This window comes from Microcebus murinus, chromosome 1 (genome assembly GCF_040939455.1).
Source record: "Microcebus murinus isolate Inina chromosome 1, M.murinus_Inina_mat1.0, whole genome shotgun sequence".
NCBI classification, from domain to species: Eukaryota; Metazoa; Chordata; class Mammalia; order Primates; family Cheirogaleidae; genus Microcebus; species Microcebus murinus.
In genome coordinates, this window is record NC_134104.1 from 155,425,712 (window position 1) to 155,448,796 (window position 23,085).

At 42.2% G+C, this 23,085-nt stretch overlaps 1 protein-coding gene across 10 annotated transcripts in view; it reads left to right on the forward strand.

Moving 5' to 3' along the window:
- RBM6 (RNA binding motif protein 6) overlaps positions 1–23,085 on the forward strand; it is a 122,926-nt gene that overhangs the window by 86,353 nt on the left and 13,488 nt on the right. For all 10 annotated transcript variants that reach the window (XM_076007876.1, XM_012771325.3, XM_076007879.1 and 7 more), the window contains 9 exons: positions 3,151–3,225; positions 12,424–12,484; positions 16,024–16,299; positions 17,260–17,420; positions 18,841–18,938; positions 21,880–21,922; positions 22,061–22,142; positions 22,358–22,443; positions 22,840–22,986. In XM_076007876.1, coding sequence (XP_075863991.1) covers positions 3,151–3,225; positions 12,424–12,484; positions 16,024–16,299; positions 17,260–17,420; positions 18,841–18,938; positions 21,880–21,922; positions 22,061–22,142; positions 22,358–22,443; positions 22,840–22,986 — 1,029 coding nt within the window. The remainder of the gene's footprint in view (positions 1–3,150; positions 3,226–12,423; positions 12,485–16,023; positions 16,300–17,259; positions 17,421–18,840; positions 18,939–21,879; positions 21,923–22,060; positions 22,143–22,357; positions 22,444–22,839; positions 22,987–23,085) is intronic.

Sequence of the window (23,085 nt, forward strand, 5' to 3'; positions counted from 1 at the left end):
GTTACTTCCCTAGGAGACACTGGCAGATCTCTGCTTTGTGAAATTGAAAAAAGGGCTTGGCAGTGATGGGGAGGGGTGTATTATATGTATGTCATGCTTGTGCATGGTATGTCTGGGCTACCTGTGTATGACAGTGACTGGAGAATCAAATCATAAATAAACCTGATTGTTCTCATTCAGATTTTTCCTTTGAGTATTTATTCTTATTAAAACAATTAATTGGCTAGGCTGGGCGTGGTGGCTTGCGCCTGTAATCCTAGCACTCTGGGAGGCCTAGGCGGGTGGATTGCTCAAGATCAGGAGTTTGAAACCAGCCTGAGCAAGAGCGAGACGCCGTCTCTATTAAAAATAGAAAGAAATTAATTGGCTAACTAAAATAATATATATAAAATTAGCTGGGCATGGTGGCACATGCCTGTAGTCCCAGCTACTTGGGAGGTTGAGGCAGGAGGATCATTTGAGCCCAGGAGTTTGTGGTTGCTGTGAGCTAGGTGGACGCCAGGGCACCCTAGCCCAGGCAACAGAGTGAGACTGTATCTCAAAAAAAACAATAAACAGAAAACAACTGTCTTTCAACAATGATGTTAAAACCATTTAATACTCTTTAGCAGTGGTTGTTGGCAGCCTTATGTCTAGCCATGTGCAGGTTAAATAAAACCAAGGCTGTTTGAGTTGTGTGAGACTATGAAAATAAGAAATCATTACCTTTTTACATGTGAGAAAGAAATCATTACCTTTTACATGTGAGATAAAGGTAATCTCAAAATGATATGCTAATGGGGCCTCCTGGCAGGGGTCGTTCCCTATCCTAGACAAAAGGTCATCTACAGCTACTAGAACAGCATATTTGTTATCTGAGAAGTATAAAGTACTTAGAAATTATTGAATCTACTAATACCTCAGAATTTGCAGTTGACTGAAATTGACGATGCCTTGTTCTGGTGGCTGCTCTTCAAATGGCCACCTATATGTTTTATGGATTGGATATACAGATGTACGCTTTGACAGCAGTATCTCCCTCCAGAGCCACTGTGTGCTAAGCATTTCTGTCCTCCAGGGATAGTTGGCTGTATTCAGTCACTCATCCATTCAATCTTTTATTCATTCAATAAGAGCTTATTAAGCTCCTTTTCTGTACCAGACAGTGTGCTGATAATAAAAGGCCAGCAAGATTTAGCCTAGACTCTAAGATCTAAACTAGTAATTTGACGATTAACAGAAAGTGCTGTCATAAAGATACAGGTTCTGATGGGTAGTGACCATTCCATAAGAAATCTTAGTCTTTCAGGAGATTGAAATTGGTTGTGAAATGTTCCTGGCTGGCAAGCAAGCAGTGTGAAGTGAGGAGCTATTTGATCCTTTCTAGTCTTACCTCCTGATGCTGGTCCTTTTTTTTTTTTCCAGCACTTAGAGCTTGAAATAATTAACATTTATTGAGCCCTCACTATATTCCATGGTGAAGGCCATGGAATGGAGGCAGGCTTCAAATTTAGGGAACCTAGCCCTGAGTTCGTGCTCTTAAATGGTGTGATGCTCTTAAATGTTCATGCTCTTAAATGGTGGCCTCTGGGTTTGGAAAGAATTTTCCTTGACTAACTTCCTGCATTGGTGGAGCTTAGCAGAGGGGTGCTTCCCTGATCCTCCCTGTCTGCAGAGCTTGTCTCTTTTCTGTTTGGCCCCTGAGGCCAGATTTCCTATCCCTAAAGACTGAGCAGGAGTTGGTAAATGAGACAGGAGGTCCCTTCTCTACAGCCCCAGATGTAAGTCCAGTTCTGCCCTTCACCAGCTAGGTAACCCCACCTCTCTGAGCATATCTCTTCATCTGTAAAGTGGAGATAACATTACTTCATGGGATCATTTAGAGGATTAATAAGGTAAAGTACTTAGCAGTTTCTGGCTCTGATTGAGTGCTTAATGTTAGCAGTTTTTATCATTGCTCTTATTAGCCTTGAGAACAGGCCAGGAAACAGTTTCTAAGACCTAGGTAGGTGGGCAGTTTTCTTTTGGTTTTGACAAGACAATAATTTTATTCTATGTATTTCTCTTGACTTTTTTGGTGTGAAAAGCAGAGAGGTAAAGCATTATTTAACAGATGTATGGATTCAAGCAAGAAACTGAGGTCCAATTGCAAAGAAATGACTTGTATAACTCAGAGCCCTGTCTGAGGAGACACAGAGGACCCTAGAGGGCGGAGAATGAACACAGCGCAGGGGCTAGTTCCAGAGTCACATCCTCGGTTAGTTCATTTACAAGTGTGGGTGAGAGTCCCTTGTCAGTAGGCAGAGATTTTTTTTCCTCTGCTCTAACACGTATCTGCTGGCTAGTGTTTGTTAAATAAAACACTTTTTTGATGTGAAATAGAATTCGTGACTTGTCCAAAATGGGAGAGGCAAGGGAACTCTGTAAAAAGCTTGTTGAGCACATTTTCCCACCTATTCCTATGCCAAACTTTCCCAAAGACTTACTTATCAGTGGTTGCTCCTGAGATCTCGGGGATAGCTCACTCTGTGGGCTCCAAGCTAGAGTGATGCCTCCACCACAACCACCACTGCTACCACCAGACATTCACAGTTTCCTGCTATAAGGATGTAACCTGCTGTGAAGCTTTCACCTTCCTTCCTTCTTCCTGTCTTTGGTGTTATACCTTTTTCCCCTGGTGCTTTTGCCATGCAGCCAGTGTTCCAAAGAAAATTTTCAGACACTAAAGATACAGCCCTTACTGCCTCTCCAAGGAGGTGTGAGTTAGCCATGGAAAGAAGATAATTGAGAGGGCTCCTATGCCTCTGTGCTGCAGAAGAAGAGTTTACTTCTTGATAGTGTGCTAGCTCCTGAGCCAGGTGGGGGGTTTGCTGCACTACATGACCTCTGGATCAGTAGACTGGGCCTAGCCTGCCCAAGGACATCACCCAAATCTGCAGCAGCCAAGGCCAAAAACCGATTTCACCTTCTTTCACTCCCCTTAAGCATAAGCTTGTTCTGCCACACTGCCCCAAGTCTGTGGCTTAAAACAGCGATTTCCTTTTGCTGATGAATAAGCTCACTCTTTATAAACTGTTTCAGCATGGGGACTGGAAAGGCTCTCTGTGCCTTTCTGTCTCTCTCTCTTTCTCTGAGAGTTGATGTTGATGGCTTCTGTCTTTGTCTTTACAGGGAACTCTAATGATCCATGAAAAAGAGGTTACCCTTGAGTATGTACCAAGCCCAGATTTTTGGTACTGCAAACGAGTAAGTACTGAGAATTTCTTTGTTTAGAAGTAAGCATCAAGCATAACAGCTCCTCCATATTACCAGGAATGCTGCATGATAACGTACATTGCCAAGGGGAAAGCTCTTCTTCCTCTACTCACTTCAGATGAACTGGAGGCTAAGACAAGGTTATCTATAATTTCTGCTTCCCAGCTGCTGTTTGTAGTTATAGAGGGTTCTGGGCCTGCAGTTGGAGACAGTTTCATAAGGGCACATGTCATGCTTTCTGTCAGTTAGGAAAAGAATAATAGTCTCTTGACTTACAACCTCTTCTCAATTACCCTTCCTGACAGACATTTTAAAGGGATTGGTGTTTGGGGAGGTGGAATTGGAGAGGCTGGTTCTGTGGGAGTTGTACATTTTTTGGATATTCTGGGTTTCCAAGGGTATAGCACTTTAAGCATCATGGTATTTTACCTCTATTAAACTTGATATTATTTTAGAATGCGATATTTAAAAATTTTAGACTATACTCTTTAGAGGTCCCTTTTGATTACAGTGAGTATGAAAATGTAATTTGTTTTCATTGTTCCTACTTAGCTTCAAAAATAATTATAAAAATTATATATAAAGTTTCTGAACTATGATTCATTGAAAGTATTTCAGAATTTGACAAAATTCAGTAAAAACTTCAGCTTAACATTTTTGTTAGTCTCATTGAAATACAACTTGGATAGCAATGATTGTTATTAGCTAAAGCACTCATATTTTATGGATATGCTACCTTAAGTTATCATTTTAGAAAAACATTTGATTTTTTTTTTTTTTTTTTTTTTGAGACAGAGTCTCGCTTTCTTGCCTAGGCTAGAGTGAGTGCCGTGGCGTCTAGCTCACAGCAACCTCAAACTCCTGGGCTCAAGTGATCCTCCTGCCTCAGCCTCCTGAGTAGCTGGGACTACAGGCACAAGCCACCATGCCCGGCTGATTTTTATATATATATATATATATATATATATATATATATTAGTTGGCCAATTAATTTCTTTCTATTTTTATGGTAGAGACGGGGTCTCGCTCAGGTTGGTTTTGAACTCCTGACCTTGAGCAATCCGCCCGCCTCGGCCTCCCAGAGTGCTAGGATTACAGGCGTGAGCCACCACGCCCGGCCTGATTTTTTTTATTGTGGTAAAATACATATAACATTAAATTTGCCATTTTAACCATTTTAAAGAATATATATAATTCAGTGTTATTAAGTACCTTCACAATGTTGTGCAGCCATCAACGCTATCTAGTTCTAGAACTTTTTTTAGAGATAGGATTTCTCACAATGTTACCCAGACTGGTCTAAAACTCCTCCTGCCTAAGTCTCCCAACTAGCTGAGACTACAGACGCATGCCACTGTGCCCAGCTTAGTTCCAGAACTCTTTTTTTCTTTGTTTGTTGGAGACAGGGTTTCAATCTGTTACCCAGACTGGAGTGTGGTGCCTCTGTCATAGCTCAGTGCAATGTCCAATTCCCAATCTCAAGCAATCCTCCTGGCTTAGCCTCCCAAGTGACTAAGACTGTAAGCATGCACCACCATGCTGGCTAATTTTATTTTATTTTTTTGGAGAGGCAGAGCCTTGCTTTATTGCTCAGGCTGGTTTTGAACTCCTAAGCTCAAGCAATTCTCCCGCCTCAGCCTCCTGAAGTCCTGGGATTTCAGGCATGAGCCACCACACCTGGCCCATAATTTTTAAATCATTCCCAAAGGAAACCCCAATTAGTAACTCTTCATATCCCCTTCCCCCAGTTTCTAGCAACCATTAATCTGTTTTCCATCTCTGTGGATTTGCCTGTTCTGGACATTTTATATAAATGGAATTTAAATTTGTAGCCTTTTATGTCAGCCATCTTTTTTTGTTTGTTTGTTTTGAGTCAGAGTCTCACTGCGTTGCCTGGGCTAGAGTACCGTGGCGTCAGCCTAGCTCACAGGAACCTGAAACTCCTGGGCTCAAGCAATCCTACTGCCTCAGCCTCCCGAGTGGCTGGGACTATAGACAGACAAGTGCTACCATGCCTGGCTAATTTTTTCTATACATTTTTAGTTGGCCAATTAATTTCTTTCTGTTTTTAGTAGAGACGGGTCTTGCTCGAGCTGGTCTTGAACTCCCGACCTTGAGCGATCCGCCTGCCTGTACTTCCCAGAGTGCTAGGATTACAGGTGTGAGCCACCACACCCGGCCAGTTTGTTTTTTAAAGAAATAGGGTCTTATTCCAACCCAGGCATCCTCAAACTATGGGCCTATGGGCTACATGTGGGCTGCCTAGCACATTTATCCGGCCCTCCAGGTGTTTTTGCTGTGGCTGCCTGTCCTGCTTAGCAGCCGACTCGTCCTGGGACCACAGTATGCACTCTCCAGCGGTCTGAGGGACAGTGAACTGGCCCCCTGTTTAAAAAGTTTGAGGACCCCTGCCAAGCTGGAGTACAGTGGTATATGTGATCATAGCTCACTGCAGCTCGAGCTTCTGGGCTCAAGCGATCCTCCTACCTCAGCCTCCCAAGTAGCTAGTACTACAAGTGTGTGCCACCTCACCTGGCTAATTTTTCTTATTTTTTTGTGGAGATGGAGTTTTGCTATGTTGCCCACACTGGTCCTGAACTCCTGGGCTCAGATGATCCTCCCATCTCGGCTGCCCAAAGTGCTAGGGTTACAAGTGTGAGTCACTGTGCCCAGCCAATTGTTTTTGTTTGGACATCTATTTACAATTTTTTAGGTATGTGCCCAGGAGGAATTTCAGGGCCATATTGTTCTTTTGTGTTTAATTTTTTTGAGGAACCACCAAACTTTTTTTCATAGACTATAGGTGCACCATTTTATATTCCCACCAGCAATGTATGAAGGGTTCCAATTTCTCCACATCCTTGCAACACTTATTATTTTCCTTTTGTTTGATAATAGCTATCCTAGTGGGTATGAAATATCTCATAATGGTTGTGATTTGCATTTCCCTAATGACTAATGAGTTTGAGCATCTTATCATGTGTTTGTTGGCCTTTTGTCTATCTTCTTTGGAGAAATGCTTAGTCAGATCTTCTGGCCCTTTTAATTTGGTTGTATGTCTTTTTTTTTTTTTTTTTTTTTTGAGACAGAGTCTCACTTTGTTGCCCAGGCTAGAGTGAGTGCCGTGGCGTCAGCCTAGCTCACAGCAACCTCAAACTCCTGGGCTCGAGCAATCCTTCTGCCTCAGCCTCCCGGATAGCTGGGACTACAGGCATGCGCCACCATGCCCGGCTAATTCTTTTTTTTATATATATATCAGTTGGCCAATTAATTTCTTTCTATTTTTATAGTAGAGATGGGGTCTCACTCTTGCTCAGGCTGGTTTTGAACTCCTGGCCTTGAGCAATCCGCCCGCCTCGGCCTCCCAAGAGCTAGGATTACAGGCGTGAGCCACAGCGCCCGGCCTGTATGTCTTTTTGTTGTTGAATTGTAAGGGTTCTTTATATTTTCTCTCTCTCTCTTTCTTTCTTTCTTTCTTTCTTTCTTTCTTTCTTTCTTTCTTTCTTTCTTTCTTTCTTTCTTTCTTTCTTTCTCTCCTTTTCTTTTCTTTTCTTTTCTTTTCTTTTCTTTTCTTTTCTTTTCTTTTCTTTTCTTTTCTTTTCTTTTCTTTTCTTTTCTTTTCTTTTCTTTTCTTTTCTTTTCTTTAGCTAGGACTATAGGCATGTGCTACCGTGGCCTGCTAATTTTTTCTATATATATTAGTTAGCCAATTAATTTATTTCTATTTATAGTAGAGACAGGGTCTCGCTCTTGCTCAGGCTGGTTTCAAACTCCTGACCTCGAGCAATCCGCCCGCCTCGCCTCCCAGAGTGCTAGGATTACAGGCGTGAGCCACTGTGCCCGGCAGAGTCTCTGTTGCCCTGGCTAGAGTGCCCTGGCATCAGCCTAGCTCATAGCAACCTCAAACTCCTAGGCTAAAGCAATCCTTCTGCCTCAGCCTCCCGAGTAGCTGGGACTACAGGCATGTGCCACCATGCCCAGCTAATTTTTTTTCTATGTATGTTTAGTTGGTCAATTAATATCTTTCTGTTTTTAGTAGAAACGGGGTCTCACTCTTGCTCAGGCTTGTTTCAAACTCCTGACCTTGAGCAGTCCACCTGCCTTAGCCTCCCAGAGTGCTAGGATTACAGGCGTGAGCCACTGCACCCGGCCAAAAGTTATAATTTTGATGAAGTCTAATTTATCTATTTTTTCTTTGTTGCTTGTCTTTTGGTGTTATATGTAAGAAAGCATTGCCAAACTCAAGGTCAGGAAGATTTACCCCTGTGTTTTCTTATAGGAGTTTGGCTCTTATATTTTTTTTTTTTTTTTTTTTTTTTTTTGAGACAGAGTCTCGCTTTGTTGCCCAGGCTAGAGTGAGTGCCGTGGCGTCAGCCTAGCTCACAGCAACCTCAAACTCCTGGGCTCGAGTGATCCTTCTGCCTCAGCCTCCCGGGTAGCTGGGACTACAGGCATGCGCCACCATGCCCGGCTAATTTTTTATATATATATCAGTTGGCCAATTAATTTCTTTCTATTTTTATAGTAGAGACGGGGTCTCGCTCTTGCTCAGGCTGGTTTTGAACTCCTGACCTTGAGCAATCCGCCCGCCTCGGCCTCCCAAGAGCTAGGATTACAGGCGTGAGCCACAGCGCCCGGCCTGGCTCTTATATTAATATATTTAGGTCTTTGATCTGTTTTGAGTTAATTTTTGTTTATATGGTGTGAGGTAAGGGTTCACCTTCATTCTTTGGCATGTGGATATTCAGTTGTTGCAGCACCATATGTTGAGAAGACTTCTTTTCCTGTTGGCATCCTTATCAGAAATCAATTAAACATAAAGGAATAAATAAACAAAAGAAGAAATCAATTGACCATAAATCTATAGATTTATTCCTAGAGTCTCAATTTTATTCTGTTGATCTGTTGTTTATCCCTATGCTACTTTTTTGATAATTATTATAACTCTGTTGTAAGATTTCAAATCAGGTAATGTGAATTCTCCAACTTTGTTCTTTTTCAAGATTGTTTTGGTTATCCAGGGTCTCATGCAATTCTATATAAACTTTAGGATTAGCTTTTCCATTTTTGCAAAAATGGACAAGTGGAATTTTGGTTATATTTTAATGGTGATTGCCTCTGTTGTAAGATTACGGGGTGATTTCCCCTTTCTCTCTTATATTTTCTATGTTAGCTACAATGTACATATATTGCTTCTTTTCTTTTCTTTTCTTTTTTTTTTTTTTTGAGACAGAGTCTCACTTTGTTGCCCAGGCTAGAGTGAGTGCCATGGTGTCAGCCTGGCTCACAGCAACCTCAATCTCCGGGGCTCAGCGATCCTTCTGCCTCAGCCTCCCGAGTAGCTGGGACTACAGGCATGCGCCACCATACCCGGCTAATTTTTTGTATATATATTTTTAGTTGGTCAATTAATTTATTTCTATTTTTGGTAGAGACGGGGTCTCGCTCAGGCTGGTTTTGAACTCCTGACCTTGAGCAATCCGCCTGCCTCGGCCTCCCAAAGTGCTAGGATTACAGGCGTGAGCCACCACGCCCGGCTTTTCTTTTCTTTTTATTTATTTTATTTTATTTTATTTTTTGAGACAGAGTCTCACTCTGTTACCCGGGCTAGAGTGCCCTGGCGTCAGCCTAGCTCACAGCAACCTCAAACTCCTGGGTTCAAGTGATCCTCCTGCCTCAGCCTCCCGAGTAGCTTGGACTACAGGCATGTGCCACCATGCCCGGCTAATTTTTTCTATATATGTTTAGTTTGCCAATTAATTTCTTTCTATTTATAGTAGAGACAGGGTCTCTTGCTCAGGCTGGTTGGAACTCCTGACCTCGGGCGATCCTCCCGCCCCGGCCTCCCCGAGTGCTAGGATTACAGGCGTGAGCCACTGTGCGCAGCCCATATATTGTTTCTTTTATAATCAGGTAGAGGGAGCTAGCATTAAAGGGAAAATTTTTGAGCTGTATTTTCTGTTAATCAGCAGAAAACAATTGTTGATACCTGATACCAGAATTATTTAGCTATTGCCAAGGCTGTTCCATGAAATAATAGAATGGGTTGGTTATATTGTCAATTAAAATTACAGGCCGCGTGTTTAGTCAGCTATCTCAGGAATACTTTGCACTTTCTGAGCTTCAAAATAGTGTAAGTGTCATTCCTGCATACATAGCCTTTGGCCTAATGTGGAAAAGTGCTTTTTTAGAAAAAACAAAAAAATGTTGCTGAGTGTAGTGGCTCATCCCTATAATCCCACCAACTTGGAAGGCTAAAATGAAATGGTAAGGAAGATTGCTTGAGGCCAGGAGTTTGAGACCAGCCTGGAAGGCATAGGGAGACATCCCTTATCTCTACAACAAACAAACAAACAAAAAAACAGGTGGGCATGGTAACACATGCCTATAGTCTCACCTACTGGGGTGTCTGAAGTGGGTGGACCTCTGGAACCTGGGAATTCTAGGTTATAGTGAGCTATGATCACACCTCTGCACTCCTGCTTGGGCAACAGAGCAAGACCCTGTCTTTTTTTAAAAAAAAAAAAAAAATGTTTTATAGCAGTATTATTCATAATAGCCAAAAAGTGGACACAACCAAAACATCCATCAGCTGATGGACAAACAAAATTGGTACATCCATGCAATGGGATGCTATTTGACATTAAGAATGAGAAGTGACTTTATTACATTTCCTTTGGGGATGATGAGCATTTTCTAAAATTAGATTGTGGTGATGGTTGCACTGTACATTTACTGAAAATCATTGAATTGTATGCTTAAAGTAGGTGAGTTTTATGGGTTTTCTTCTTTTTTTTTTTTGAGACAGAGTCTCACTTTGTTGCCTAGGCTAGAGTGAGTGCCGTGGCGTCAGCCTAGCTCACAGTAACCTCAAACTCCTGGCTCAAGCAATCCTTCTGCCTCAGCCTCCCAAGTAGCTGGGACTACAGGCATGCACCACCATGCCTGGCTAATTTTTTCTATATATATTAGTTGGCCAATTAATTTCTTTCTATTTATAGTAGAGACGGGGTCTCGCTCTTGCTCAGGCTGGTTTTGAACTCCTGACCTCGAGCAATCCGCCCACCTTGGCCTCCCAGAGAGCTAGGATTACAGGCGTGAGCCACTACGCCCGGCCAAGTTTTATGGTATTTAAGTTATACCTACCAAGGTTAGGATCCTGATTTTGTAATATCACTTATCAGCTGAAGTATCATACAGCACAACAACTCTCCTGTAGTAACAAAAAGCCCTCAAACCCAGTGTCTTTAAACAACATGCAAATCCTTCACTCACATTATATTTGGGGTAAATAGGTCTTTTGCTACTATTCTGCTCCACATGGCTTCTCATCCTAGGACCCAGGCCAAAGGGACAGTTCCAATATGGGAGTGTGTTCTCCTGGCTAAGGGAAAGAACAAGAGGCTCATGACCAGGCGTGGTGGCTCACACCTGTAATCCTAGCACTCTGGGAGGCTGAGGCAGGCGGATTGCTTGAGGTCAGGAGTTCGAAACCAGCCTGAGCAAGAGCGAGACCCCCGTCTCCACTATAAATAGAAAGAAATTAATTGGCCAACTAATAAATATATAGAAAAAATTAGCCGGGCATGGTGGTGCATGCCTGTAGTCCCTGCTGCTGGGGAGGCTTAGATAGGATTGGATTGCTTGAGTCCAAGAGTTTGAGGTTGCTGTGAGCTAGGTTGATGCCACAGCACTCACTCTAGCCTGGACAACAAAACGAGACTCTGTCTCAAAAAAAAAAAAGCTTATGCTATGCTAAGACCTGCTATAGGTTATGTTTACTCACACTCTTTTACCTAAAGCAATACACATGGCTGAGACTGGACATGGAAAGGGGAAATACACTCACCTTGGCGAGGCACCATAGCCATTTGACAGTGGGCAGAAGTATGGGTATATGATGTACTTGTAGGGAAGGGAACAATGAAATAATTGACTACAGTAGCCTTAGGTTATTTAAGCTCTCAGTTTCCTCATCTATAAAATGGAGAGATAGTTCCTATTTCATAGGATTTATCGGGTTGTTGGGATCAATAAGTAATGACATGTAAAGTAGACCTGATACTTAATGTGTGCTATTTAAACATTAGCTATTGCTGCTGTTATAATTGTTATCTCCTCAATTCGATTTGGTGAACTCTTACTCAATCTAAAAGGCCCTGCTCAAATAGAATCTTCTTCACGATTCTTGATCTTTGTTTTCCTACCAGCAAACTTTCTGCCCCTCTTGGCACTTGAAGTCTTGATGACGAAAATTCAGGGGCTTTGGGTTTGGGTGATGTGCTTCACTTTTTGTTCACATCTTAGACAAGAAGAATTATGTTCATGTTGATGAGTGTGTTTTTTTGTTCTGGGCTAGTGAATGTTCCCTTTCCTTTTAATATCCTTTATATAGCTACCAGAGGCACTATCTATATATCTTCCTCCTCCTTCCTTGCACCTTATTATTAGTGTTTGAGAAAGGAATTAATAATTGAATTACTTTCATTTCCAGCCAAGTGTGAGTGAGGATCTCATAACCAGTCCAGGACCAAGTTTTGGGTACAAATGGCAGTGGCTTTGGGGCAGTAATATCCTATAAGAAAACCCACATTTCTTAGTTAAGTTTATTTCCTATAGAAATCCTTGTTTAGGGCTGGGCATGGTGACTCACCCCTGTAATCCTAGCACTCTGGGAGGCCAAAGCAGGAGGATTAATTGAACTCAGTAGTTCGAGACCAGTGTGAGCACAAGCGAGACCCCATCTCTACTAAAATTAGAAAAAATTAGCTGTGTGTGGTGGCATGTGCCTATAGTCCCAGCTACTCAAGAGGCTGAGGCAGAAGGATTGCTTAAGCCCAGGAGTTTGAGGTTGCTGTGAACTAGACTGACGCCACAGCACTCTAGCCTGGACGACAGAGGGAGACTTTGCCTCAAAAAAAAAATAGAAATCCTCGTCCAGGACAAAGGCATTGGGGGCTACTCCAAAGTCCTAGATGACTTATTAGAAGGTAGCTCTCAAATAGTTTATCAAATCCTGTACAGCAATTCTGATGGCTGGTGGGGATAGCAAATTCTTTTTTTAGGCTTTGACAGGATCTAGGATATGACTTGTTTCTCTCATTTTTGGTAGATTTTACTGTGTTGGATGTTCATAAGGTTTTTTGAAATGTTTTGGGTCAAACTGAATTTGTTCATTTTTCCTTGCAGTGTAAGGCCAGCACCAGTGGGCACCGATCTTCATGTTCATTCTGCAAGTGCCCACGGGAAGGTGAGTGGTAGAATTGGTAGTGGTTTTTATCTTGTGCACTGAGCAAAACAAATTTTATGCTTTCCTTGGCTTTAAAGAATTTTCATCCCTAGCTGGGCGCGGTGGCTCACGCCTGTAATCCTAGCACTCTGGGAGGCTGAGGCGGGCGGATTGCTCGAGGTCAGGAGTTCGAAACCAGCCTGAGCAAGAGCAAGACCCCGTCTCTACTATAAATAGAAAGAAATTAATTGGCCAACTAATATGTATAGAAAATTAGCCGGGCATGGTGGCGCATGCCTGTAGTCCCAGCTACTCGGGAGGCTGAGGCAGAAGGATTGCTTGAGCCCAGGAGTTTGAGGTTGCTGTGAGCTAGGCTGACGCCACGGCACTCACTCTAGCCTGGTCAACAAGAGAGACTCTGTCTCAAAAAAAAAAAAAAAAGATACATATGTAAATAAAGTGGGAAAAAAAAAAAAAAAGAGAAGAAAAAGAATTTTCATCCCTAAATACAAGTTGATCTTTTTTAAAGTGCAGTTTGATGTCCAGTATCATGTGACCTCTCTTATTAAACGATTTTGGATTGTTGGCTTCTCAGGCTGAAGTGGCTAAGTGGACAGCTGACTAGAGTTCACTAGTATTGTTATTTAGAATTTGTTTAAGGTTGTTAGATTGAAAAGGAGTATTTATGGCATTAGTCTATATAATATTAGTATATATGATAGACTTCCCTACCAACCCCCCTCCACTACTTTGAAGTTATTGGGAATCATTTACTTTATTGGTTTCCCATATACAATCTTTGTAAGTATTTCAGGATCTTTAACAGAAAAATATTTGTTAAAATAACAGTAACAGGCCGGGTTCGGTAGCTCACGCCTGTAATCTTTTTTTTTTTTTGGAGACAGAGTCTCCCTTTGTTGCCCTGGCTAGAGTGAGTGCCATGGCATCAGCCTAGCTCACAGCAACCTCAATCTCCTGAGCTCAAGCAATCCTGCTGCCTCAGCCTCCCAAGTAGCTGGGACTACAGGCATGCGCCACCATGCCCGGCTAATATTTTTTTTTGTATATATATATATATTAGTTGGCCAATTAATTTCTTTCTATTTTTTTTTTTTTTTTTTTTTTTTTGAGACAGAGTCTCGCTTTGTTGCCCAGGCTAGAGTGAGTGCCGTGGCGTCAGCCTAGCTCACAGCAACCTCAAACTCCTGGGCTCAAGTGATCCTTCTGCCTCAGCCTCCCGGGTAGCTGGGACTACAGGCATGCGCCACCATGCCCGGCTAATTTTTTTTTTATATATATATCAGTTGGCCAATTAGTTTCTTTCTATTTATAGTAGAGACGGGGTCTCGCTCTTGCTCAGGCTGGTTTTGAACTCCTGACCTTGAGCAATCCGCCCGCCTCGGCCTCCCAAGAGCTAGGATTACAGGCGTGAGCCACAGCGCCCGGCCAATTTCTTTCTATTTATAGTAGAGATGGGGTCTCGCTCTTGCTCAGGCTGGTTTCGAACTCCTAACCTCAAGCAACCCGCCTGCCTCGGCCTCCCAGAGTGTTAAGATTACAGGCGTGGCCGGGCGTGGTGGCTCACGCCTGTAATCCTAGCACTCTGGGAGGCCGAGGTGGGCGGATTGCTCGAGGTCAGGAGTTTGAAACCAGCCTGAGTAAGAGCAAGACCCCGTCTCTATTATAAATAAAAAGAAATTAATTGACCAACTAATACATGTAGAAAAAATTACGTGAGCCCAGGAGTCTGAGGTTGCTGTGAGCTAGGCTGATTCCACAGCACTCACTCTAACCTGGGCAACAAAGTGAGACTGACTCAAAAAATTTAAAAAAAATAACAGTAACAATATGAGTAAGATTAAAAATAGTCTGGATTGAGGGGATGTGTTATTATTTTAGAGGAATAAACCTACCAGCTTCTCAAGCACTTAACTTTGAAGTAAATTTCTGTAGGGAAACTTTAGGTAGACAGCCTTGAAGAGTCTATCAAAGTGGCTGGGCATAGTGGCTCACGCCTGTATTACTAGCATTCTGGGAGGCCAAGGCAAGGGGATCATTTGAGCTCAGAAGTTTGAAGTTGCTGTGAGCTAGGCTGGTGCCACGGCACTCTAGCCTAGGCAACAGAGCCAAATTCTGTCTCAAAAAAAAAAGTCTATCAAAGGCATCCATAATAACAACAGTCCTGTAACAATGACTGTTAATATGCTTGTAGTGAGGGCTATAAGGCAGATATTCTGAAAATCTTCAGATGGCTATGTATGCTTTAGAGATCAAATCAGCATGAAGGAAGGGAAGTAAACAATAGATTTTTACTCGTTGGATAACTTCAGTTTAGGCAAAGCTGTGTTTTTTCCCTCAAGAAAGACTTTTTTCTAAAGCTATTCTAACAAATGAATAGATAGTTTATGAAAACCTTTGGGTACCCTACCACTAAGATAGCTGAGACAACCTTAATCTGGAAACATATAAAGCAGGTATTCATAGTGACTTGTCACTGCTATTAAGTAATCTCTATATTGTTCTCATAGAATATCTGTTTTAAAGCCCCATGGCTCTGTAATCCTAGCTCTTGGGAGGCCGAGGCGGGCGGATTGCTCAAGGTCAGGAGTTCAAAACCAGCCTGAGCAAGAGCGAGACCCCGTCTCTACTATAAAATAGAAAGAAATTAATTGGCCAACTGATATATATATATATAAAATTAGCCGGGCATGGTGGCGCATGCCTGTAGTCCCAGCTACTCGGGAGGCTGAGGCAGAAGGATCACTCAAGCCCAGGAGTTTGAGGTTGCTGTGAGCTAGGCTGACGCCACAGCACTCACTCTAGCCTGGACAACAAAGTGAGACTCTGTCTCAAAAAAAAAAAAAAAAAAAAAAAAGCCCCATGGCTTTCAGTGAACCCTCCGAAAATAAATTGCAAAAATATGCCCCTAATTACAAAGCGAATTATAAATTATCCTGCTCTAGAAGGAGATTTGAAGTGAATCATCTTTGTTTTGAAGGACATGTATCCATTATGGTTATTTCCATATAAATGAGCTGCGTGCAGGTAGGTCTGTTCCTAGCTTTGTCAGAGAAATAGGGCCTATTGTCTTACAGAATTTGAGATAGTTGTCTTCGTACTATAAGACTGGAATAAGCAAGGCTCCTGGATATATGTTAACAAGGGCTGTATCTTTATTTTATCCCTAAATATGTTCTTATCATTGGTTATGATCCAGGGTATCCCGAAAGATTCATTACATTTAAATGTTTAGTAAGTGATAGAAACCTCATGAGATTACATTCTTTAAATGCTTATATAGTTTGTTCTGTGAAGTATTTCTTATGGTGTCTCATTAGCCTTGCTTAAAGGCTTTTGCCAGGAACTTTGTAAGAGTAGATGCATGTTTTTATTGATACTTCTGAGATAATATTAAAAGCATTCCAGTATAAGTGTTTGTTGGGAAGTAAAGAGGAATCACAGAAATAGTGTTTTGTTTTTTAATTTTTGCCACCCCTCCCCAGAAGTAGTGTTTTTTTAATAAAGCTTTCTAGAGATTCTTACTGTTTCTGTTCCCCTAGTGACAGAGACCAAGCAAGAATTAATAACCTACCCTCAGCCTCAGAAAACATTTATACCAGCATCATTAGAAAAACAAGCCAATCAGCCCCCAAGGCCAGCTGATAAGGAACCTGAACCCAGGAAGAGGGAAGAAGGACTAGAACCACGCTTGGGACATCAAAAGAGAGAAGCAGAAAGGTATCAGCCTCCTTCTCGAAGGGAAGGGCTCAATTTTCGAAGAGACCGAGAGAAAGATCCATGGTCTGGAGAGACGTGCCAGGATGCAGAAAGCAAAAGTAAGTGGTTTCCTTTGGGCTTAATGTTCAATTCAGGTGAGGTGACTGCCCTTAAAAGTTAGGATTCTGTGTGGTTTTCAGGTTCATTTTTGTCTTGTGGCGTTTATAGTTTCCAACTTACTTGCCAGGGCATACACCAGCCTGTGACCACCACAGCTGAAGCATAGATGGTCCCATGTTATTGGCTAGGTGTCAGCTGCTTCCCCATACCCTAGTAGAACTGTGTGCAGACTGGTCACACAGGCCATGGCTTTCTTTTGTGGGCCTTACTGTACTAGTTGAAGGAATCTACATCTTCCAAATAGCAAATTGCTATACAAAGGCAGTAAAGCGTGATTTTAGATTTCTAAGTTGGTAAAAAAAAAAGTATACAGGCCAGACATGGTGGCTCATTGCCTGTAATCCTAGCCTTTTAGGAGGCTGAGGCTGGAGGATTGCCTGGGCCAGGAGTTCAAGACCAGCATGAGTAAGCGCAAGACCCTGTCTCTACAAAAAAATAGAAAAATTAGCCAAGTACGGTGGCGTATACCTGTAGTCCCAGCTACTTGGGAGGCTGAAACAGGAGGATCACTTGAGCCCAGGAGTTTGAGGTTGCAGTGTGCTGTGATGAGGCCACTGCTGTCCAGCTTGGGCGACAGAGCCACACCCTGTTTCAAAAAAGAAAAAAAGAAAAGCGTGCAGTATTTGTGTAGCATTTCTTTACAGAACTAGCCTTGCTAGAGCAAAGTAGCATCTGCAGTAAAAAAAACAAACAAACAAAAGGCCCTTTTGTTACAACTGATGGCTCTGTTTGTAGTCTATGGCAAACATATCTTGTTCTTGCTATGTGAACTTATCTTGCCCTTCCTCAATAAACTTCGTTTCATGCTTAAAAAAAACACAACAGACTTCTGGAACTTGAAAAATTCATCTTTCTCTCTGTTTCCTTGTTCCTTTTTCATTTATGCTCGGTTCATTCAGCAATCATGCTAAAACGCATTTATCGTTCCACTCCACCTGAAGTGATAGTGGAAGTCCTGGAGCCCTATGTTCACCTTACTACTGCCAATGTCCGTATCATCAAGAATAGAACAGGCCCTATGGGCCACACCTATGGCTTTATTGACCTCGACTCCCATGCGGTAAGTTTCCTTCTCCTGGGAATGGTCTAGGGACAGATGGGTAAAGAACCTTCAAGAAAGTTTGAGGGACTTATTTATCACTTGAATTTGCATGTGCTACCTTGTATCATAACCCCTCTTCTTCTCTTCCTTTGGGTTTAATGTTCAATTCAGGTGAGGTGACTGCCCTTAGAAGTTAGGATTCTGAGTGGTTTTCAGGTTCATTTTTGTCTTGTGGCATTTACGGTTTCCAACTTAGTTGTACAGCATCTTGATACTGAATCCCTCAAGATTTTAGTGAATTTTCTGATTTTTTATTTTGCCCAGCCACAGATAGTTTTATATTTGGTAACACAACATTTTCTCTTTTTCTTCCAAGTATTTAATAGATTCTTATGACTTGAATTTTTAGTTGTGGGGCTCTTTTCTATGGAAATAATGTGACGATAGTAATGAAAATCATTTATACTTCTTAGATTTCATGCTCAAAAGTCACAGGGAACTTTGTAAACTAGATCTGGTGATAATAGTTGTAGCAACCTAAAAGAAGAGGATTTCATGCTGGTGTGGTGTCTCACACTTGTAATCCCTGCAACTTGGGAAGCTAAAGGGGAGGATTGCTTGAGGGAAGGAGTTTGAGAGCAGCCTGGGCAACATAGCAAGACACCTGTCTCTAAGAAAATTAAAAAAATTAGCCAGGCTTGGTGGTCCACACCTGTAGTCCTAGCAACTCAGGAGGCTGAAGCAGGAAGATCCCTTGGGTCCAGGAGTTCAGTGCTGCAGTGAGCTAGGATGAGCCCACTATACTTCAGCCTGGGCAACAGAGTGAGACCCTTTCTCTTAAAAACAAACAAACAGGCCAGGTGTGGTGCCTCACGCCTATAATCCTAGCACTCTGGGAGGTGGGGTGGGCAGATTGTTTGAGCTCAGGAGTTCCAGACCAGCCTGAGCAAGAGCGAGACCCCATCTCTACTAAAAAAATAGAAATTAGCTGGACAACTTAAAAAATATATATATATGTATATGTATATGTATATATTAGCCGGGTGTGATGGCGCATGCCTGTCGTCCTAGCTACCCGGGGGGCTGAGGCAGGAGAATCACTTAAGCCCAGGAATTTGAGGTTGCTGTGAGCTAGGTTGACGCCACAGCACTCTGGCCCAGGCAAAAGAGAGAGACTCTGTCTCAGAAAAAAAACAAGCAAAAGAATTGGGATTTCTAAAATTTATACCAGAAACTAACATCTACTCTGATCTCTATTCCTATTAGTTTTTCATTAAAAGTTGCCTACTTTTGCCAATATGCTCTTACTGTTAAAGTTATGACCAGAACATAATGTTTAGTAAATTTCTCTTTTGAGAAGGAATGTCCATGTTCAGTTCTCATTCAGAAAGCATGGCCTTTTCTCTCTTTGAGTTCAAGTGTGTCTTTGGTTCTGTAGGAAGCTCTTCGTGTAGTGAAGATCTTGCAGAACCTTGATCCACCATTTAGCATTGATGGGAAGATGGTAGCTGTAAACCTGGCCACTGGAAAACGAAGGTAAGGCAGAGGAGTGCATTTAAGTCACTTAAGACAGAAGGTAGGGCACTTTTTCTGGCTGGAGAGACAGAGGTTAGGCTAAGTATCAAATGTCTGATTTCCTTAAGTACTATGTTTGACAGTTGATATCTCTGACATTTCACTTTGGCAGTTCTTTTTTTTTTTTTAATTGTGAAGGTACATCCTTCAGACACATACCTTGGCTTGTGATTGTCTTTCAGGGTTTTTTTAAGAGCAATTTTTGTGAAACCATGGATAAGTCAAAAACTTATGTTATTTTTGAATATGAGTTCCATCGTGGAACCAGTACAGCATGCATAGCTCAAAATATCAATGAAATGATGGAAAGGATGTGTCTGGTCAGTGCACAGTATGTCAACGGTTTAAGAAGCTCCATTCTGGGCTCGGTGCAGTCGCTCTTGTCTGTAATCCTAGCACTCTGGGAGACTGAGGCCGGCGGGTCATTTGAGCTCAGGAGTTTGAGACCAGCCTGAGCAAGAGTGAGACCCCGTCTCTACTAAAAATAGAAAGAAATTAGCTGGACAACTAAAAATATATAGAAAAAATTAGCTGGGCATGGTGGTCCATGCTTGTAGTCCCAGCTACTTGGGAGACTGAGGCAGAAGGATTGCTTGAGCCCAAGAGTTTGAGGTTGCTGTGAGCTAAGCTGATGCCACAGCACTCTAGCCTGGCAACAGAGTGAGATTATGTCTTGCTCATGCTAGTTTCTCTCTCTCTCACTCTGCTCAGGCAGAGTGAGACTCTGTCTCAAAAATAAATAAAGGCGAACCATTTCTATACCATATTGTTACATGTGATGAAAAATGGATTCTTTCTGACAATTGCAAGCATTCTGCATAATGTTTGGATAAAGATGAATTACTAAAACACAGTCCAAAACTGAATATTCAAAAAAATCTAATGGTGTCTGTTTGGTGGTGTAGCGCTGGTATTATCCACTAGAGCTTCATGAAACCTGGTCAGTCGATTACAGTGGATGTCTGCTGCAACCAACTGGGCAGAATGATGAGATTGCTTGCAATTAAGCACCTGAGATTGATCAATCGAGACAGGCGTATCCTCTTTCAAGACCACATAAAATAAAATATAGCACTGCTCAAACTACAGAAGCTGGGTTTGGAAACTCTCTGTCATCCTCTGTATTTACTAGACCTTGCGCCAACTGACTATCACTTCTTCCAGGCTTTGGACCACTTCTTTTTTTTTTTTTTTTTTTGAGACAGAGTCTCACTTTGTTGCCCAGGCTAGAGTGAGTGCCGTGGCGTCAGCCTGGCTCACAGCAACCTCAATCTCCGGGGCTCAGCGATCCTACTGCCTCAGCCTCCCGAGTAGCTGGGACTACAGGCATGCGCCACCATGCCCGGCTAATTTTTTGTATATATATTTTTAGTTGGTCAATTAATTTATTTCTATTTTTGGTAGAGACGGGGTCTCGCTCAGGCTGGTTTCGAACTCCTGACCTTGAGCAATCCGCCCGCCTCGGCCTCCCAAAGTGCTAGGATTACAGGCGTGAGCCACCACGCCCGGCCTGGACCACTTCTTGCAAGGAGTAATATTCAATCCTCAACATGTTGTAGAAAATACCTTTCACAATTTCATTACCACTTGCTCTCCGGGCTTCTTCACTGCTGGCATAAACATGCTACTGTTAAGATTGCAAAACTGTGTCAATAGTTTAGTCACCAACTTTGATTAATTGTGCTGCTTCTTGATTGAGATACAGTAAACTTTTGATTCAAAATTGGACATTTCAGCCAGGCACAGTGGCTCTTGCCTGTAATCCTAGCATTCTAGGAGGCCAAGGCAGAGGATTGCTGGTCAGTTGTTCGAGACCAGCCTGAGCAAGAGTGAGACCCCCATCTCCACTAAAAATAGTAAAACTTAGCCAGGTGTGGTGGTGCATGTCTGTATTCCCAGCTACTTGAGAGGTTGAGGCAGGAGGATCACTTGAGCTCAGGATTTAGAGGTGCTGCAAGCTAGACTGATGTCATAGCACTCTAGCCCAGGTGACAGAGTGAGAGTCTGTCTTTCTTCCTCCCTCCCCCCCCAAAAAATTGGACGTTTCTTGTTTAATGATGTAATAGGCATGATGCCTTCCCAGTATGCTTCAGATATGTGCTTATATATTCTCAAGCATGCCTTGTTCTGGCTCTAGAATTGTTTTCTTTCTTAAATGAAATGATAGTACTAGTTACTATATTCCTTTCCCCTTTGATTGGTTGGTATCTTTGGATCCCAAATGGCTGAGCCATGGGTATCACACACCTGTAGTCCCTGCTGGTCAGGAGGCTGAGACATCACTTGAGGATCACCCGAGGCCAAGAATTCAAGGCTGTAGTATGTGATGATTACATAGTATGTAAATGTCCACTGCACTGAAACCTAGGCAACATAGTAATACTACATCTTTTTTTTTTTTTTTTTAAACTCTCAGGGGGTTGTTCTTGCATACATCTTTTTTTTTAAATGATGGTACAGTCTCAGATGTGTAGAAAAACTTACAGACATCTTTACCCCTTGGTATCCTAAGAAACTGCTATCCTGACTTTTTATTCCCCTGATCTTATTCATATCCCCATAGCACTGGAAAATCTAATTCCTCTACTCCTTAACTTATCTTGATCCAGGAGTGGTAGCTTAGAAGTGTCTGCATCAGAGAGACAGGCTTATAGATATGGGGCAGATCTTGCTCTAGCACCTTTTGTTCGGTGGTTGTTTTGCTCCAGCAGATGGCTTTTTAGGAGTCCTACTGCTCCTCCCCTCTGGAGTATCTGGACCACCCAACCTGCTTGCTGTCTGGGTTGGTTCCTTTCCCTACAATATAGAGAAAGGAGAGTTTCTCAGTACGGTGTGTAGGATTAAACATGCCTCAAGTGCCTTTTGGTAGCAGACTTATAATATGCTGTGTTGTTTATTGCAGAAATGATTCTGGGGACCATTCTGACCACATGCATTACTATCAGGTAGGCTCTAATATGTGGGGAGTGCTCTACAAATTCTCAGGTGTCTGAAAGGGTGATCTTGAATTTCCTCCAGTAGGTGACTGTTAGGTGATTGGCTATCAGATAACTCTATAATTTTAACTTGCCTTTCTATGATAGGGTAAAAAATATTTCCGAGATAGGAGGGGAGGTGGCAGAAATTCAGACTGGCCTTCAGATACAAATCGACAAGGACAACAGTGTAAGTAATCTTTGTTTTATTTCTATTGTTCATTTTTGTTGACTTGCTACTCATTGCTTTGAAATCTGTGTGGTCATAAAGTTGGCAAGAGATACTGTTGCCTGGGAGTGCTCATCCAGACTGAGCACTATCTATAGATTCTTGTTCTTCTTGAGTCCCCAATAAGAGATTCATTGGACAGGGACTAATATTGGCTCTGGTTTTATTCCCTTTAGCATCATCTGACTGCTACATATATGATTCTGCTACTGGCTACTATTATGACCCATTGGCAGGGACTTATTATGACCCCAACACCCAGGTGAGTTTTTGACTTTGTTTACTCTGTCAATGATCCTTTTGAGAAAAGCACCCATAATTTGTTACTTTGAGGATTTTATTCCCTGGATTGTCTGGATGTTCATCGCATGAAAAATAAAAAAGTTTAAATCTCTGGAATCTGAACTCTTGCCTATATGGAAAACCAGTGCCTTGTGGCATTACAGAACAGTCCTGGACAGGACAGAACAGTGCTGCTCTTGGAAAAGTGGACAGTGGGTGGTCTGGTTGTGTCCTGGCCCCAGGAATGGGATTTTAGATTGGTATGGACTCTTAGGCTTATGAGTAAAAGAGCCAAAGGGAACTATGCTCCTTAGATGTGGAATTGCTGAGAAAGTGAAACATTCTGTAGACTTACCTGTTTCCATCTGTATCACAGCAAGAAGTCTATGTACCCCAGGACCCTGGGTCACCTGAGGAAGAAGAGATCAAGGAAAAGAAATCTACCAGTCAAGGAAAGTCAAGTAGCAAGAAGGATACATCTAAAAGAGATGGCAAGGAGAAAAAAGACAGAGGAATGACAAGGGTAAGAGAACTTGTGTGTCTGCTGTCTTTACCACATAATTACAGATTCAAATATAGGAGTCATGGACAGAGGATATTTAGATTTGAGGTATTACTGTAT